General features: G+C 38.2%; 1 protein-coding gene across 2 annotated transcripts; it reads right to left on the reverse strand.

The window, feature by feature from the left end:
• Positions 1–407: 407 nt before the first annotated feature.
• On the reverse strand, positions 408–2,508 carry LOC142531955 (ATP synthase small subunit 6, mitochondrial-like). 2 transcript variants are annotated; one of them, XR_012816424.1, is made up of 4 exons: positions 2,293–2,508; positions 2,157–2,202; positions 772–868; positions 408–655 (listed from the first exon to the last, which is right to left on the reverse strand). XR_012816424.1 is itself a non-coding variant. In XM_075638241.1 (3 exons), exons 1-3 carry the CDS (start codon positions 2,411–2,413, stop codon positions 652–654), a joined length of 171 nt encoding a protein of 56 aa, XP_075494356.1. In that variant the 5' UTR covers positions 2,414–2,507; the 3' UTR covers positions 408–651. The 2 variants fall into 2 exon arrangements, 1 of the variants encoding a protein (XP_075494356.1); XM_075638241.1 differs by lacking the exon at positions 772–868 and having other exon boundaries at positions 2,293–2,507.
• Positions 2,509–19,641: the final 17,133 nt, after the last annotated feature.

Raw genomic sequence — 19,641 nt, forward strand, 5'->3', positions numbered from 1 at the left:
CCTGCATAAAACTTGTAAACCGTATTGAAAGAATTATGTGACCCTAACATTAAAAATATATATCCACTGCACTTAAATTTTAGAAAATGTCGCCTAATTTGAGCTTAATCAAGTTCTAATTTCTCGTAAATAGATGCACCTTTTGGATCGTGGCCGAAAGATATGAAAAACAGGTGTTACATTTGTTGTCCTCGCAATTACATAACGTATACACATTTTAACATTCACCCAATTGATTTGAACACCGATATGGATCCTCTAATGAAACATTAGCCTAACTCCAAAAATTTCAGTACCCATTTCTTATAATTGTAATAAGGAAAATGTTGCTTATATTTTAATCTTCTTTATCAAAAAGATAATCTCAAAGAGAAAAAAGACACGATACAGTGGCATGGAACAGAAAATTGCAAATTCAAGGCATTATTTTTATCAGATAAACCATGTTACACACATACCGAAAAACGTTTGCTATTATTTACTAACAACAAACAGATGTGAACTTGGGTTCCACCATAAAGGATAGATAGTTCAGAGCATTTTTATGCAATCATAGGTAAATAAATGATATGAAAGTAAGGAAGCAAGGATGAAAGCTCTCTCCACCATGAAGGACTTCTTCATTCGCCAACAAAAACAGGAACTAAGATTTCATCTGCAATGCAAAATCGATCCAAGCAGTTATTACTCAATCCAAATATAGGATAATTAAACTGAAACTGAAACTGTCCTGTAAAACCAGGCTAGCATCTTCTATTTTTTGACATTTACCCATGCATTACGACATAAAGCCAGAATTTAGTTAGCTCCACCGTAAAGTAAGTTTTGTTACTGGTAAAATTGCAAGAGATGAATCGGGAGATTTTCTCTGCATCATAGAACAATTAGAGGAAGGAGGAAACAAAAGCTAGACGTACAATCATGCCAAATTTACAAGCATCCCAACTCAAAGGAATGAGTATAAACATACCAACCCGATATTTGAATCCATCAATGTACGTAAACCATATAAGATCACTCACACGAATGAATGATCAAAGTATCATGGGGACACTATTATCCAAAGGCACTTCAATGTAAGCAACTTATTGAGCACCAACAACCAAACAGACTAGATCATTTTTTAAGAGTATCTATCAACTTGAAATAAGTCCTATATGGAAGTTTGAGCAATATAATTTGGTAAAATTTTCTGGCAAATCTGAAAACACAGTTACTACAAGGTTCCTGCCAAATTCTAAAAGATGATTAACACAATCATCAAATAAATATGAATGTAACATTATAACTAAAAAAGTTTAGCCATAAATCTTAATGAAAGCAATCTAGAATCGCTGGAATCTTAATGAAACTCAAATAACAATATATAGACATGGTTAGCACACTAAGGACCTAGGCGATGAGTCCATGATCAAAAAATTAATTCCCCAAAGCACCCTCAACTCTAAAAATATGACATGGCTAATAAGAGAATCAAATTGCAAAGAATTAACTGCACGACAGTTTGTGGGCCCAAGCTTCCCATGAATATTGCTGTGACTCCATTTTTTTTCACACACAATTGTCAGTGCGTTCGGGGCAAAGAATAACCTTGAAAATTGTGAAGAAAAAAAAATCATGGATTGGCATCGAGAGGAAACAAGAAAAACCAATAAGTATCAGAAATTGTTACATAATCTCAAAATCTCTCTCGCTGCTGATGGTATATGCATAAATTCTTATCATTCCATCCACATAAAGAGCCCAATATAACAATTTAAAATTCATTGCCAAAAAAGAAGTAAAAACAACTAATGATGAGCAACTATATATACAAATGAGATGTTCAAGGTAATCGAAACCAGAAAATTGCTGCTTGATTTCACAATGTATGAATGTCCCAAAAATCTTTCGTAATATTAATAACAGTTATCCTGGACCTAAACAAACCTAATATAAAAACAAAAAAAAAATCTATATTAAAACATAAACAGAAATGGACCAAATACATAGAACTTTAACCACGCAACAATGATGTTGAAATCAGATAACCTTTACACGATACCATGGAGAAATTGAAAACAACCCAGTCAATTCTAGAAACACAAACAAGTTAGATATAGATATAAACTTCACACCATCAGTCCCAAGGTTTATAACCAGGAAAAATTATTTACTTCTTCATGTGCCTCTGAGCAAACGGAGAATTCTTCTTGTCCTCCTCTAAAAACAAGCCAAAAAAATCAATAAGATAAGGAAGATACCACGTTTTATGACAAAAAAAAATGAAAAAATTAGGAGAAAATAACGAACCCGTGAGGCTGAGGGAGAACTTCGTGATCATGGTACCCGTAATGGCAAAACCCACCAGAAATGGCCAGTTTCGATTCCATTCCCTCTTGAAGAACACTGGCCATGGATCGAATTTCCTCATTTCAACGTTCTGCTTTCAGCTCAAATGTGAATCGGTGCAGGAAAGGGATTGAGAGAACAAAAAATGTGAATCTCGTTTGTAAAGGGACAGTGGGTTGAAGTTGGGCCTTGTTTAATAATGGGCTTTGATGCTTATGTTGAAGTGGGCTTACTGAAGGTCGGCCCAGTTAAAGTACTGTATTTGTTTGTAGCTTATGATGCAGGAGCAACTCTATATAAGGGATACTTTCAAAAAAAAAACTCTATATAAGGGATATTTATCTTTTCTGAATTTTTTATTAAACAATACTGATGGGTTATAGCCCAACTCGGTTATTTATTTGGATCTAAAACCAATTAGAATGGTCTGGCCCATCTTTATATAATTAAGCTAATGGGCTTTGTATATAATTAATTATTTAAGCCCAATAATTGATGGACACTGAAACGGCCATACTTCTAAATTCATTTAATTTACACTAGTTTTTTTACCATGCATAATTGATTCATCATAAATAAACTAGTATAAATAATCAAATAAATGAACTTCATAATATCCAAAACCCCTCATGCGGAATAAGTAAATAAAGCAATAAAAGTCCAAAATTTAACTCAATAAATTATAGCATCCTAACAATCTATAAAAAAAAGCGATGATGCATAAAATTATCAAAATTCTTTCACATATGCCGAATTTCTAGGCCATCGGATATGCACTGCGTCTTCCGGATAACTCGATAGTTTACTGAAAATATATTTTCCATGCAATCGTGAAACCTTGAAAATATGAAAATTTTGAAATCATGCGTAGATATGAACATTTTCCATTTAAAATTATCATTTTTTATGTGAAGTCCGATCCTCAAAAGTGATAACATTCATTCGATTGATCAATCTATAAACAATAGTACTAGACCGCCGGGTTCAACGTCCACTTTTTCAACGATCACACCGACTGTCATAAAAATAACTTCACCGTTCTCGTTTTTAACGGATCCATTATCATTTAGATTCTCGCCCCGTTTTCGACGGTTCACTCCCTTTTCAGTGCAAGTTCACCGTTCCTGTTTTCAACGGATCTCTTACTACTTTTTCGTCACAATCAATTCACATTCATCAAAAATATTTTCTTTTACTTTATCATTTCATAAAACATTCATAATGTTTCGTATTCTTTAAAATTTCCCAAAATACGTCGAGTCTGCTAAAAATAGCATATACATGCAAAATCTGTTTAAAATTCTAAAAATAGCATATATCAGGCATATACTTTAAAACTTCTAAAAATAAAATTTAATATGATATGGAATTGTTTTAGGAAGTTGCAAACCACCCTAGACTTTTCTCGAACCGAACGCTCACGATTCAACGCTATACCTACCTAGACGACCTTAAACTTTGTCTCAAGGAGACGAAACAATTTTATAACTTTAAAAACACCCAAAAATATTCATTAGCTTGCTGTAAATTCAATTTTAAGACCTACGTTTCAAAAACAACTTAAATTGCTTACCAAATGGCTCGTTTACCACCGTTTTCGCGTTTTTGGTAAACAAATGACCAAACTACCGTTCCAACTCAAACCAACCCAAGACCAGACCTTTCTTAAAATCCAAAGATATCATTTAAGCAGATGTAAGTCCCCAATCCCAAGCCAAAACCGAAACATATAATAACATTTTAACCTAGGCTCACTTTGTCCCTTTTTCGACACGTTCGGGCAATTTACGACCCCGAACGGACCACGGCTCGAAACGACCCTGAACCATGCCCTAGACCCCTTCCTTAGACACTAAATAAGACAATGTTCAGGCCGTTTCCAATACATACCCGACACCTCACGATCTAGACCCCTCGCAACAGCAGTCCTCCGCACGCGTCTCTTGCGCAGCAGCTGTTCTCTCATGTCCTGCAGCTGTCCTAGCCCTTGGCTCGACTTTTGGCTCACAATAGACCCTCACCAGGACCCTAACGCACGTCCCTAGCCCCTGTAACAGCCCTTTCACAGCCCCTTTAGCCCTAGGAACCACACGGCCCAACACGGTGAAACCAATGCATGTTTGTGGACTTTCGGTTCCAGCACTCAACCAAATCATCCAAGCCCTGGCCGAACCTATCCTAGCCATTCCAAGGACCCTAACCCAAACCTCCAGACCGTGGCTAGGGCCCCATGCAGCCCCCTCAGCTGTAGGGACCCCAAAGCTGCACCCTTACCCTCTCGGCCTTCAGGGAATTGGCGTGCAGTTGTGCACAACCCCTTGTGGCTCGTTGATTTATCTTTTTTCCCTTCAATTCTCTTCCTGAACGTCTAGACCAGCCCTTGGAACCCTCATTTTGCAACCTTCCCTCAACAATTTAATAAACTTCAAAAATATTTTATAAAAACATGATATGCACATGCATGAGATTAAAAACAATCCATTTTATAAATTTCACACATCAACATACAAGCAATAATATGGATTGAATGGTGCTTGAAAAAGTGTTTGAAAACATGCCTTGTTCCTTTATTCTTACGATATACGAACGACAACGTGACGAGAGACGAACGGGATGCGAAACTTTCCTCCTTCCCTTGCTTCCTCTAGGTTTCGGCCAACCCCTAGGACTCTAGTGTGTGTTTGTGTGTTCTGGTGGTGTGAGAGACGTGTATTGTGGGTGGGTATAGGTTAAATTTTATTTAATTAAGTTGTTAGATTGCTAATTGGGCTTTAGTTTACTTAATGGACCATAATTATTTAATTAAATATTTGCTAATCTAGGTTCAATTAAAGAATTAATTAAATACATATTTAAATCTACTAAAAATTCCCATCAATATTTCATCGGATCGGTTGGTAGGTGAAAGTGTGTTTAGAAGGGGGTTGAATAAACACTAGACAATTATATCACTTTTTTGAATAATGAGTCAGTTTAGTGATAAACTGGACTCGGGAATCTTGTTATGTCGATATCAATCTGTTAACTAATGAAAATGTGGAAAAAAACTGACTAACAAATAAAATATAATTGAAATTAAGAGACTCAAGATTTATGGATGTTCGGAGATTTCAATCACTCATATGTCACCCCTTCTATCTATAGGATATGATATTCACTAAAAGACTTTGATCAATACAAGACTTGTACAGACCCCCTTCAGTATTGAACTTAATAATGCCAAACGGAAACTCTTTGTTTCAGTACAGTTTTTTCAGTTCTCAACTTATCTGAAAATACTTAGCACAACTGATCTCTTTAAGATCAAAAAATACAACGATATATATTTGTGCTTGTAAACTCAATGTATAGCCCTTGAATGCTATGAATATATACGCTAAGTATGAGCTTTTGAAATCTTTGAATATGAACATAAAGCTTAGTGAAGATTTCAACAGAATAACAACTTGGTCATTTTTATTGCTGTCTATATGTCACTTGTTTTCTCAGCTGATCTTCTTGGGTATTTACAGTTTTTGCTTCCAACGGTAACAATGAGTGCGTTTAAATCTTTCTATCCATTGTTTGCCACGTCAATATCCTTTTGACAGTCGTACACTGTAGCATTGTTGAAATGCGGCGTTCTCACTACATGTTACAGTCTGCTTTTGTACAGTTGTCGGTTGATAGTTACATTCCTTAACTGATGACGTGTCAAACTATTCTATCAATTTGACGCAGCCGATGGAACTAGCTGATAGCTCACAACTGATTGTAGTAAAAATGATCAGTTCAAATTGTTCATCCAGTCGACTACACAGTTCAGTTAGCTTAGTTCAGTTGCCTTGTCTGCGAAATAATCTTCAGTTAGGCAACCTGTGTATATTTTAGATCAGTTCTATTCAGTCTTCCTGATCAGTTAGTTCAACCTTTATTCACTCTGTTTGTCAAACTTTCGAAATTAAGTTTCCAACAATATTTAAAATATTTGGTTCTACTCGTTTTTAATATCACACGCCCGAGACGACTCATTTTCTTCATAAAAGTTTGTTACCGATTAAATTCGTCTCTTACTATAAATAGGTTACTGCTTTCCTAATTTGGACTTACTAAATTTAAAGTTTCTATTTATAACTTTCTAAAAGTAGAAACTTTATAAAAATCGTCCCCGGTTCTCTCGCCTTTGCCGTACATCGCATATTCGACTACAAGAAGTTCACATTCATAACATTCGATTAAATAATCATTAAATCTTGCAAATACTTAAACATACTTCTAGACCACTCATTTAAATATACATTTACATGCATGCATGTGGTTAGTGTGTTCGGTTTTTCGGGCGTTAAAATTTCTCCCCCCTTAAACAAAATTTCGTCCTCGAAATTTATCTAGTCTTTGATTATTGAAAAGTTTAGGCTCCCTCATTCACTTCATGCTTAATTCGCTTGTCTTAAATTTTGCATTCTATCACGCTTTCGCTGCTTACTATGATATTCCATCGTCTATTTTTATATATTTATACAAAATTTCTTGGTTTCAAGGAAATAAAATTTTTAACTAACTCTACATCCTCTATCAATTGTAAATCCTAAACTACCTTAATTTATTTTATCTTTGACAGTCATAAAAGCAAGTATATCTAAACAATTAAATCAATAATAAGATAAATAATAAAAAAAATTAAAGCAATAAACTCACAAACATTGAGGCGTGACTTCTCGAGCTCCTTGAAAACAGCAGCTGGCATAACCCTTTTCAAGAACCATCGCTTTGATACCAACTAAAACAACTCTACTTTTAAATTCATTTAATTTACACTAGTTTTTTTTACCATGCATAATTGATTCATCATAAATAAACTAGCATAAATAATCAAATAAATGAATTCCATAATATCCAAAAGCCTTCATGGGGAATAAGTAAATAAAACAATAAAAGTCTAAAATTCAACTCAATAAATTCTAGCATCCTAACAGTCTATAAATAAAAGCGATAATCAATAAAATCATAAAAAGTATTTCACATATGCGGAATTTCTAGGTATTCGGGTATGCACTGCGTCTTCCGGATAACTCCATAGTCCGCACCTCACGACTCAACATCATCACTACCTGCAAAAATTCAAATCTAGTGAGTCTAACTACTCAGCATATGCTCAAACCTCATATAGCAAGTATGTAAATATACAATCACATGCATAAAAATTACTTTTACTGAAAATGGATTTTTTCATGTAATTATGAAACCTTTAAAATATGCAACTTTTGAAATCATGCGTAGATAGGAACAGTTTCCATTTAAAATTATACTTCTTATGGAAGTTCGATCCTCGAAAGTGACAACATTCATTCGATTGATCATTCTATAAACCATAGTACTAGGCCGTCGGGTTCAACACCCATTTTTTTGACGATCACACCGACTATCATAAAAATAATTTCACCGTTCTCGTTTTCAACAGATCCATTATCATTGAATTCCCGCTCCCGTTTTCGACGGTTCAGTCCTTTTTCATTGCAAGTTCATCGTTCCCATTTTAACGGATCCCTTACAATTTGTTCGTCACAATCAATTCACATTCCTCAAAAATATTTTCTTTTACTATATCATTTCATAAACATTCATAACTTCCCATATTCTTTAAAATTTCCTGTAAAGATGTTTAAATCATTCATATAAGTCGAGATCGCTAAAAATAGCACATACGTGCAAAATCCGTTAAAACTTCTAAAAACAGCATATATCATGCATATAATTTAAAACTTCCTAAAATAATATTTAACATTATATGGAATTGTTTTAGGAAGTTGCAAACCACCCTCGACTTTCCTCAAACCGACCGCTCACGATTCAACGCTATACGTACTCGAACGACCTTAAACTTTGACTCAAGGAGACAACACGATTTTAAAACTTTAAAAACACCCAAAAATATCCAGTAGCTTGCTGGAAATTCAATCTTAGGACCTACGTTCAAAAACAACTCAATTTGCTTATCAGATGGCTCGTTTACCACCGTTTTCGCGTTTTTGGTTAAACAAATGACCAAACTACCCTTTCGGCTTGAACCAACCCAAGATCAGACCTTTATTAACATCCTAAGACACCATTTAAGCTGCTGGAAGTCCCCAATGAAAGGGGATCGATTTTAGGTGTTCAAATACGCAACGGAAGTTCAAAATTTTATTTTCAAGAAGAGAAAATCGAACACCTCTACTAAGATGTGTAGCAAATACAAAAACACAAAATATGACATTTATAGTGTGTTTAGAAGATATACCTATCAATCACAATGGATTGATGTTGGCTCCAACTTAGTTGATATACAACTAAGCTCTTGATGGCAAGACAATCTTCAAGCTCTCTTTGCTCCAAAATTAGGCCTACCATCAACTAGCTAGAACCCCTCTTATTTTGCACTAGAAAAATAAGAGGATTTTTCATTGAGAAGTCTAAGCTTTCCTCAACCAAAAATTGAAGAAAAATGGAGGAGAAAAGATGAAAATTTCGGCCATCCATGTGTGGGAGGGAAGGGGAGAGTTTTCTTGGAGTGTTGAAAAGGTGTTGTGTTGTCCCAAAAGCATGCCATGCCTTGGACATGGAAAAAGTTGTCCCCAAACTCTTCACCTCCCCATGCACATTCTATTTGGGCTTGTAACAATTACAAGGTCCATGGACTTTTATTTAAATGTCTCAAACACATTTGAGACCATTTAAAGTTTACTTGATTTTACTCAAGCCCACTAGTTTAATAATTATTTCTAATTGGGCTCTACAAGGTCCAATGATGTTTAATTAATTCAATATTTGAATTAATTTAATTATTTGGACTCTACTAGGCCCACTAGTGTTTAATTAATTCAACACTTGAATTAATTTAATTTAGTCCATAATAATGTTCATGAAAATCACAATTTTCAAATACATTACTCGTTTGGCCAACTTTTAATTTAGGAACACTTCCTCAAATTAAAAGTTATATTCTCCTTATAGAATTCATACTTCTATTTTTATTAACGCTTATAAACTCCTTTATAAGCCGTTCAACACATTGAACTATTTTAACTTCTCAACGGGATTAAGAAAGCTAGCACTTGTGTGGCCCTCAATGGTTCATTGATACAACTAGCTGTGGGTTCACATCTCCATGTGATTCGGACTAAACATGTCCTTATACGAGCATACCCCAATTGCTCCATTCTTACTTATCAACTCCTTGATAATAAGAACGTCAGAACTCAAGTCTGATAGTACCCGACCAATCATGTTAAACGCCTAGCAGCATCGCTTACATGATTCCCTAGGTATCAAATGATAGTGACTGCAAGAACCATTCAATTATGGATAGCGTACAGTACGATCCCTCCAACTCATATATCCCGACCGATTCGACAACCATTGATATATCGAGAGTTGTCAATGAATCGATACTATGTGTCATGTCGTAGTTGCATCGATGGTGTAATCTATGAAACCCTTTCATAATTACCACCATACTCTGATCAGAGATTTCATACTACACATACATGAGAACACATAGGATATCCATACCCGAAGGTAAGCGGTGAATCCCCGACTACAATGCATCGAATCCTATATGTTTCGACAGAACGCCCAACCTTGCCACCTGATGACCCCATGAGAGTCGGTAAACAAGTCAAAGTGTAATTCTAGCCCAAAGAGTCTCAATGTTGTCCCGGGTCATAAGGACTAATGATGTACAACCATAAACTAGGACGTTTCCACTCGATAAGTGAGAACCACTTGGAAAGTCTTTTATGGAGGGTTGTTCAGTGCACTCTACCAGGAGCAACTATCTGCATGCTCGGACATCACAATGTCCCCTACCAATGAAACATGGTACTCACATCGCAGATACTAGTCTCGAACTCGAGCGGCCTATATCCTTCTTAGCGGCGGCTTAATCGACTAGGAACTGTTTAGAATATACAGTATTCCAAATATGAGTTTCATGATACTCATCATATGAGCATCTCATATTCTTTATACTATTTGTATATTCAAGGGTTTTATCTATGCAACTAGCATGGGTATTCAGATAAAGATGTGCCAAAATAATAGTTTCAAATATTATTAAAATAAAAATTGTTTATACATAGAGTTTCATTGTGAACACTCGGCCAACACTTGGCTCGACGGGCACCTACTTTAACAATCTCTCACTTGCACTAGAGCCAACTACCCATATGCTTCAAACCCATCGATTCGCGATGCTTCTCGAATAATGGTCCAGGTAAAGGCTTAGTTAGTGGATCAGCAACATTATATGCGGAGACGACTTTGTCAATCGAGACTTCTCCTCTTTCCACAATCTCTCGGAGGATGTGGTACTTTCTCAATACATGTTTGGACTTCTGATGAGACCTTGGCTCTTTTGCTTGAGCTATAGCTCCCGTGTTGTCACACACCACCGGGACATGAGCAACTCTATTAAGAATGACGCCCAACTCTTGGACGAAATTCCTTATCCAAACAGCCTCCTTTTTCTGCATCTGATGCAGCATTGTATTCGGCCTCTGTGCTGGAATCCGTAGTACTGTCTTGCTTGGAACCCTTCCAAGAGACAGCAGCACCATTGAGCATGAATACAAACCCAGAGGTTGGCTTCAAGTCATCGATATCGCTTTGGAAGCTAGAGTCGGTATAGCCTTCCAATTTCAGTTCTCCACCCCCATAGACCAAGAATAACTTATTGGTCCTTCTCAAATACTTGAGGATGTCTTTCAGTGGTTTCCAATGTGGAAGACCAGGGTTCGATTGATATCTACTCATTACACTTAGTGCGAAAGCCACGTCAGGATGTGTAGATATCATGCCATACATGATGCTACCAATTGCAGATGCATAAGGAATGCTTGTCATCGCCGCTATCTCTGCATCAGTCTTGGGAGACATAGACTTGGATAGGGACACGCCATGGCACATTGGTAGATGTCCTCTCTTGGACTCATCCATCGAGAACCTCTTCACGATGGTATCAATGTATGTGGACTGGGTGAGACCAAGCAATCTTCTTGATCTATCTCTATAGATCTGTATTTCCGATACAAAAGATGCTTCACCCAAGTCTTGCATCGAGAACTTACTCGCTAAACATATCTTAGTTGATTGCAACATTCCTACATCATTCCCAATGAGTAGAATGTCATCAACATACAGCACCAGGAATGTCACAACACTCCCACTGAACTTCTCATACACACAGGGTTCCTCAGGATTCTTAGTAAAACCAAACTCTTTGATTGTACTATCGAATCTAAGGTTCCAACTCCTAGATGCCTGCTTTAGACCATAAATAGATCTCTGAAGTTTTCATACCATATGCTCACTTCCGACAGATGTAAACCCTTCGGGTTGAGACATGTAAATCTCTTCCTTAATATCCCCATTAAGAAAGACTGTCTTGACATCCATCTGCCATATCTCATAGTCATACCATGCAGCTATGGCTAGCAATATCCTAATGGACTTGAACATTGCAACTGGAGAAAAAGTTTTCTCAAAGTCAACTCCTTGTCTTTGATTATATCCTTTTGCCACCAATCGCGCCTTGAAGGTCAATACCTTCCCATCCGCTCCAAGTTTCCTCTTGTAAATTCATTTACACCCTATGGGAACAATTCCCTCAGGTGGATCCACGAGATTCCACACTTGGTTCGAATGCATGGAATTCATCTTAGATTCCATCGCTTCAAGCCACTTGGATGAATCGGCATCTGATAACGCTTTCTTGAAGGTCCTTGGATCACATCCATGGTTAGGCTCATCATGACCCTCTTCAAGAAGCAGAACATACCTCATAGGTGGTCTCGAGACTCTCTCGGATCTTCTAGGAGCTTGTATCTCCTCTCTTGGCTCTTCGGGTGTGGGTTCTATAATTGTGGGTGTCTCTCGAACCTCTTCGAGTTCTATCATCTCCCCTTTTCTATCTAATAGAAATTTCTTTTCCAAAAAAGGTTGCATTCCTAGAAACAAACACTTTTGTTTCTTGGGGATGATAGAAGTAGTATCCAACCGAATTCTTTGGATATCTCACAAAGTAACATAAAATGGATCGACTATCCAATTTATCTCCCACTACCTGCTTCACATAAACAGGGCACCCCCATATTCTAAGATAAGAATATTTGGGAGGCATACCCATCCATATATCATATGGTGTCTTGTCAACTGCCTTTGAATGGACATTGTTCAACAACAGTGCCGCTGTCTCAAGCGCATATCCCAAAAAGGATGGCGGCAACTCCGTGAACCCCATCATAGACCGAACCATGTCCATCAAAGTCCGGTTACGACGCTCCGAAACATCATTCAACTGTGGTGTAGCGGGCGGAGTCCACTGCGAGAGAATCCCATTCTCCCTAAGATACTCTTGGAACTCGGCACTCAAGTACTCACTACCTGGATCCGATCGAAGTGTCTTGATGCTTCGTCCCAATTGTTTCTCTACTTCACTTCTGAATTCTTTGAACCTTTCAAAGGCTTCAGATTTGTATTTCATCAAATACACATACCCATACCTCGAAAAGTCATCGGTAAAGGTGATGAAGTAGGAATGTCCATGCTTAGTGGTGATGCTAAGCGGACTGCACACATCGGTATGGATCAAATCCAATAACCCTTTGGCTCGCTCCACATGGCCCTTAAAGGGAATTTTGGTCATCTTTACTTTTAGACAGGATTCACAAGTCGTGAGAGCATTAATATCAGAAATATCAAACATGCCCACTCCCACTAGCTTGTTCATCCTTCTTAGGAAAATATGTCCTAATCGAGCATGCCACAATTGTGCCGAATTTAGAGTATCTTGTTTTCGCTTGTTTGTTGTTGTTATAGCTTGGACATTGTTTAGTGGAATATCTTTCAATTTTAAGTTATAGAGATCGTTTTCAAGTTCTCCAGTACCAATTAAACATTCATTCTTGTAAATGTTGCAAACACCTTTGCTAAATAAACAAGAATATCCATCTTTATCTAGCATAGAAATGGAAACAATGTTTTTCATCAAATCAGGTACAAACAAAACATCTCTTAAAATTAACTTAAAATCATTGTCCAAAAGCAAGTAAACATCTCTTATGGCCTTTGCAGCAACTCTTGCTCCATCGCCCACCCTCAAGAAGGTCTCACCTTCCCTAAGCCTTCTACTTCTTCCCATCACTTGTAACTCATTACAGGGATGTGAGTCACAACCGGTATCCAATACCCAAGAAGTAGAGCTAATTGAAATGTTTACTTCAATATAGAACATACCGTTTCCAGAACTCTTCTGGGCAAGATATTCCCTGCAATACGCCTCCAATGTCCAGGCTTCTTGCAGTGATGACAAACATCAACAGTCTTGTCAGCCTTTACTGGTGTGGCTGCCATAGCGGGACTCGGAGATTGCCTCTTCAAGGGAACGTTCTTCTTGGGACGTTGGAAAGAACGTTTCTTTCCCTTCCCACGTGGATCGGTCTTCGTACCAGATGAAGAACCCACATAAAGAACCGACTTCTCATCTTTCATAGAAGCCTGCATATAACACTTGGCTTTTCAAGTCATGGTCACACCATTCCTTGTAAGTCTGCAATTCATCAAGAGTGCAGTCAGTCGGAGCCTCAACAGGGGGCGACTCAGTCAGTGTATATGCTATCCTTTCCGAATTCAAGACAATTTTTAGGTTTCTTAGCCAAGTAAAGTAATTAGGTCTGGTTAATACGTGTTTGTCGAGTATTGTAGATAGCGGATTGCGAATCGAAGACATTGTCAAAAATTGTACTGAAAAGTATAACAGATAAATGTTAATGACTATTTTAAAATATTTAGTAAGATATAAAGTATGGACTTTTACTTTATAAATTTTCGCTCCCACTGTTTTGACATTTTCACTACCCTCTAGTGAAAACGGGAAACTCCTTTCCTCAGTAGGTACGCAAGGTCCAATTAGCGAATTATGATCCCGAATAATATCAGCCAATCACAAATCCTAAAAGGTAGTTTCCAATTGCATCTCCATGCAACCCTCTACGTAAATTTTTGCTTCACGTTTGTTTAGGACCCAATAATATGACATCGTTCATCTTTACGTGTCAAGCCTTACCCACCGATGTTGAACCTTGATGGACGGTCGCCATGAGTTCCCTCAATAATATGAGCCGAAATCATGGGAGTTCCTCGTAGTTCACATCACCATGTCAATGGATGTCACAGCTTTCCGGCACCCAGGGCCCCCCCAATAATAATATGAGCCGAGCTCCGAGTACGGGTAGCGTTCATCATGCACCCATTGTCGATGGAAGACATGGAAATTATAAACAAATTTATAATTCTCCTTTTCGGGCTTGATATTAATTTTGAATCTTATTAGAAATAAGTGTTTTTAATTTTGAAAGGTCTCATCATTAATTTTATTTAAAAGCTCGCCATGTTTGAACGTATGTTTGCCGGATTCATGCAACTTTGTTATTATCATAATAATAACGCACATACTCATTATTTATAACATATCATGCATATATTATAAACAGTAAACAAACAAGGATGATCAATCGCCCCAATACTAATGGCCCGTGTGAGCTAAACACGGGCCTAGGTCCAATCCTAGGAAAATGCATGGGATGCAAATGCAACTATTACATTAGCTTCCAATATTTACATGTCTTCGATCTTCATAATCATCATGGCCACCATCTTCCAATCTTGATCTTCCACTATTCTAATATTTACAAATAAATATCCATGGCAAATAGTGATACATATTATGGGGTTGGGAACAGGCCATAAACCAAGCCCACTTTATAAATTGATAATTATTACAATCATTTAACACAAAATATCCTAGCATATACCTATCAAATTGGGCTTGGGCTTTTGATCATCCTTCATGCATAATATCACATATCATACACCATCAATTAATTATCACAATAATTAATTGATCCAATATTATATATCTTGATCAAATCACTAACCGCCACGATTATAAACTAAATTAACAAAGTATACAAACACCTTTGTCTACTTTCTAATTAATTTATTTATAACCGAATTTCTTGTAAATCACAATTTACTATAAATAATTAAAGTCTAACTTCAATTATTTATTTCATGAGAAAATACTCGCAACTTTTGTAAATTTAAACTTAAGGGCCCAAAAAATCATTTTTCACCAAAAACATTTTGGCCAATTTAAATTTCACAAATATGTTAGACATCTCATGGCCCAACAACTTCAAGGCCCATGACACTTTGATAATCCAAAACACTTTGGGAAACCCTAGTCGTCATCGCCGTCGCCGGATTCCGGCCAACAAAAAAATTTTTTTTATTTGAAAATAGGGGCTGTTCGGGCAGCCCAAATGGGCATCCCCTTGGGCAGCCCGAGGTGCCCGAAATGGTCAGCAACTTGCTGCCCAAAGTCGTCCCCAAAACCAGCCACGATTTGATGCGAAAATTTGTCTCATGCGGTTAGAAATTGACCTCATTATAATATTATGTATATGCTACACAAAATAGTATACATAGCTCTGATACCACTTGAAAGGGGATCGATTTTAGGTGTTCAAATACGCAACGGAAGTTCAAAATTTTATTTTCAAGAAGAGAAAACCGAACACCTCTACTAAGATGTGTAGCAAATACAAAAACATAAAATATGACATTCCTAGTGTGTTTAGAAGATATACCTATCAATTACAATGGATTGATGTTGGCTCCAACTTAGTTGATATACAACTAAGCTCTTGATGGCAAGACAATCTTCAAGCTCTCCTTGCTCCAAAATTAGGCCCACCACGAACTAGCTAGAACCCCTCTTATTTTGTACTAGAAAAATAAGAATATTTTTCATTGAGAAGTCTAAGCTTTCCTCAACCAAAAATTGAAGAAAAATGGAGGAGAAAAGATGAAAATTTCGGCCATCCATGTGTGGGAGGGAAGGGGAGAGTTTTCTTGGAGTGTGAAAAAGGTGTTGTGTTGTCCCAAAAGCATGCCATGCCTTGGACATGGAAAAAGTTGTCCCCAAACTCTTCACCTCCCCATGCACATTCTATTTGGGCTTGTAACAATTACAAGGCCCATGGACTTTTATTTAAATGTCTCAAACACATTTGAGACCATTTAAAGTTTACTTGATTTTACTCAAGCCCACTAGTTTAATAATTATTTCTAATTGAGCTCTACAAGGTCCAATGATGTTTAATTAATTCAACACTTGAATTAATTTAATTATTTGGACTCTAATAGGCCCACTAGTGTTTAATTAATTTAACACTTGAATTAATTTAATTTAGTCCATAATAATGTTCATGAAAATCACAATTTTCAAATACATTACTCGTTTGGCCAACTTTTAATTTGAGGAAGTAAATTTAGGAACACTTCCTCAAATTAAAAGTTATATTCTCCTTATAAAAGTCATACTTCTATTTTTATTAACGCTTATAAACTCCTTTATAAGCCGTTCCACACATTGAACTATTTTAACTTCTCAACGGGATCTAGAAAGCTAGCACTTGTGTGGCCCTCAATGGTTCATTGATACAACTAGCCGTGAGTTCACATCTCCATGTGATTCGGACTAAACATGTCCTTATACGAGCATACCCCAATTGCTTCATTCTTACTTATCAACTCCTTGATAATAATAAACTTCAGAACTCAAGTCTGATAGTACCCAACCAATCATGTTAAACGCCTAGCAGCATCGCTTACATGATTCCCTAGGTATCAAATGATAGTGCCTGCAAGAACCATTCAATTATTGTTAGCGTACAGTACGAACTCTTCAACTCATATATCCCGACCGATTCGACAACCATTGGTATATCGAGAGTTGTCAATGAATCGATACTATGTGTCATGTCGTAGTTGCATCGATGGTGTAATATATGAAATCCTTTCATAATTACCACCATACTCTGATCAGAGATTTCATACTACACATTCATGAGAACACATAGGATATCCATACCCGAAGGTAAGCGGTGAATCCCCTACTACAATGCATCGAATCCTATATATTTCAACAGAACGCCCAACCTTTCCACCTGATGACCCCATGAGAGTCGGTAAACAAGTCAAAGTGTAATTCTAGCCCATAGAGTCTCAATGTTGTCCCGGGTCATAAGGACTAATGTTGTACAACCATAAACTAGAACGTTTCCACTCGAGAAGTGAGAACCACTTGGAAAGTCCTTTATGGAGGGTTGTTCAGTGCACTCTACCAGGAGCACCTATCTGCATGCTCGGACATCACAATGTCCCCTACCAATGAAAAGGAATTTCTATTGGATACTCACATCAGGATTTCATTTAATACTCACATTGTGAACACTCGGCCAACACTTGGCTCGACGGGCGCCTACTCTAACACCCAAGTCCAAGCCAATATAAAAAAATAGAATAACATTTTAACCTAGGCTCACTTTGCTTTTTTTCGACACGTTCGGGCAATTTACGACCCCGAACAGACCACGGCTCAAAACAAACCCGAATCATGCCCTACACCCTTTCCTTATACACTAAATAAGACCATGATTAGGCCCTTTCCAACACAGACCCAATGCCTCACGCCCTAGACCCCTCGCAACAGCAGCCCTCCGCACGCGTCTCTTGCGCAGCAGCTATTCTCTCACGTCCAGCAGCTGTCCTAGCCCTTGGATAGACTTTTGCCTCACATTAGACCCTCACCAGGACCATAAGGAATGTTACTAGCCCCTTAACAGCCCTTGAACTGCCTCTTTCACCCAAGGAACCACACACCCCAAAACAGCCCAACCAACGCATGTTTGTGGACTTTAGGTTCCTAGCCACCCAAACATCTAGACCATGGCTAGGGCCCCATGCAGCCCCCTTAGCCGTAGGGACCCCAAAGCCGCACCCCTACCCTCTCGGCCTTCATGGGATTGGCGTGCAGGTGTGCACAACCCCATGTGGCTCATTGGTTCATCTTTTGTCCCTTCAATTCTCTTCCTAAACGTCTAGACCATCCCTTGGAACCCTCAATTTGCATCCTTCCCTCAAAAATTTAATAAATTTCAAAAATCTTGTATGAAAACATGAAATGCACATGCATGAGATTAAAAACAATCACTTTTATAAATTTGCACACATCAGCTTACATGCAATAATATGGATTGAATGGTGCTTGAAAAAGGGTTTGAAAACATGCCCTGTTCCTTTATTCTTATGATATAGAGCGATGGCGCGAAAAGAGACGAACGGGACACGAAACTTTTCTCCTTCCCTTGCTTCCTCTAGGTTTCGGCCACCCCTAGGACTCTAGTGTGTGTTTTTTTGTGCTGGTGGTGGAGAGACGTGTAGCAGCTGTTCTCTCACGTCCAACAGCTGTCCTAGCCCTTGGATCGACTTTTGCCTCACATTAGACCCTCACCAAGACCATAAGGAATGTTCCTAGCCCTTGTAACAGCCCTTGAACTGCCTCTTTCACCGTAGGAACCACACGCCCCAAAACAGCCCAACCAACGCATGTTTGTGGACTTTCGATTCCTAGCCACCCAAACCTCCAGACCATGGCTAGGGCCCCATGCAGCCCCCTTAGCCGTAGGGACCCTAAAGCCGCACCCCTACCCTCTCGACCTTCATGGATTGGCGTGCAGGTGTGCACAACCCCATGTGGCTCATTGGTTCATCTTTTTTCCCTTCAATTCTCTTCCTAAACGTCTAGACCATCCCTTGGAACCCTCAATTTGCTTCCTTCCCTCAAAAATTTAATAAATTTCAAAAATCTTGTATGAAAACATGAAATGCACATGCATGAGATTAAAAAAAATCACTTTTATAAATTTTGCACACATCAGCATACATGCAATAATATGGATTGAATGGTGCTTGAAAAAGGGTTTGAAAACATGCCCTGTTCCTTTATTCTTATGATATAGAGCGATGGCGCGAAAAGAGACGAACGGGACACGAAACTTTTCTCCTTCCCTTGCTTCCTCTAGGTTTCGGCCACCCCTAGGACTCTAGTGTGTGTTTTTTTGTGCTGGTGGTGTGAGAGACGTGTAGCAGTTGTTCTCTCATGTCCAGCAGCTGTCCTAGCCCTTGGATCGACTTTTGCCTCACATTAGACCCTCGCCAGGACCCTAAGGAATGTTCCTAGCCCCTGTAACAGCCCTTGAACTGCCTCTTTCACACTAGGAACCACACACCCCAAAACAGCCCAACCAACGGATGTTTGTGGACTTTTGGTTCCTAGCCACCCAAACCTCCAGACCATGGCTAGGGCCCCATGCAGCCCCCTTAGCCGAAGGGACCCCAAAGCCGCACCCCTACCCTCTCAGCCTTCATGGCATTGGCGTGCAGGTG

The sequence above is a fragment of the Primulina tabacum genome, chromosome 17 (assembly GCF_025594145.1).
Source record: "Primulina tabacum isolate GXHZ01 chromosome 17, ASM2559414v2, whole genome shotgun sequence".
Classification (NCBI taxonomy): domain Eukaryota; kingdom Viridiplantae; phylum Streptophyta; class Magnoliopsida; order Lamiales; family Gesneriaceae; genus Primulina; species Primulina tabacum.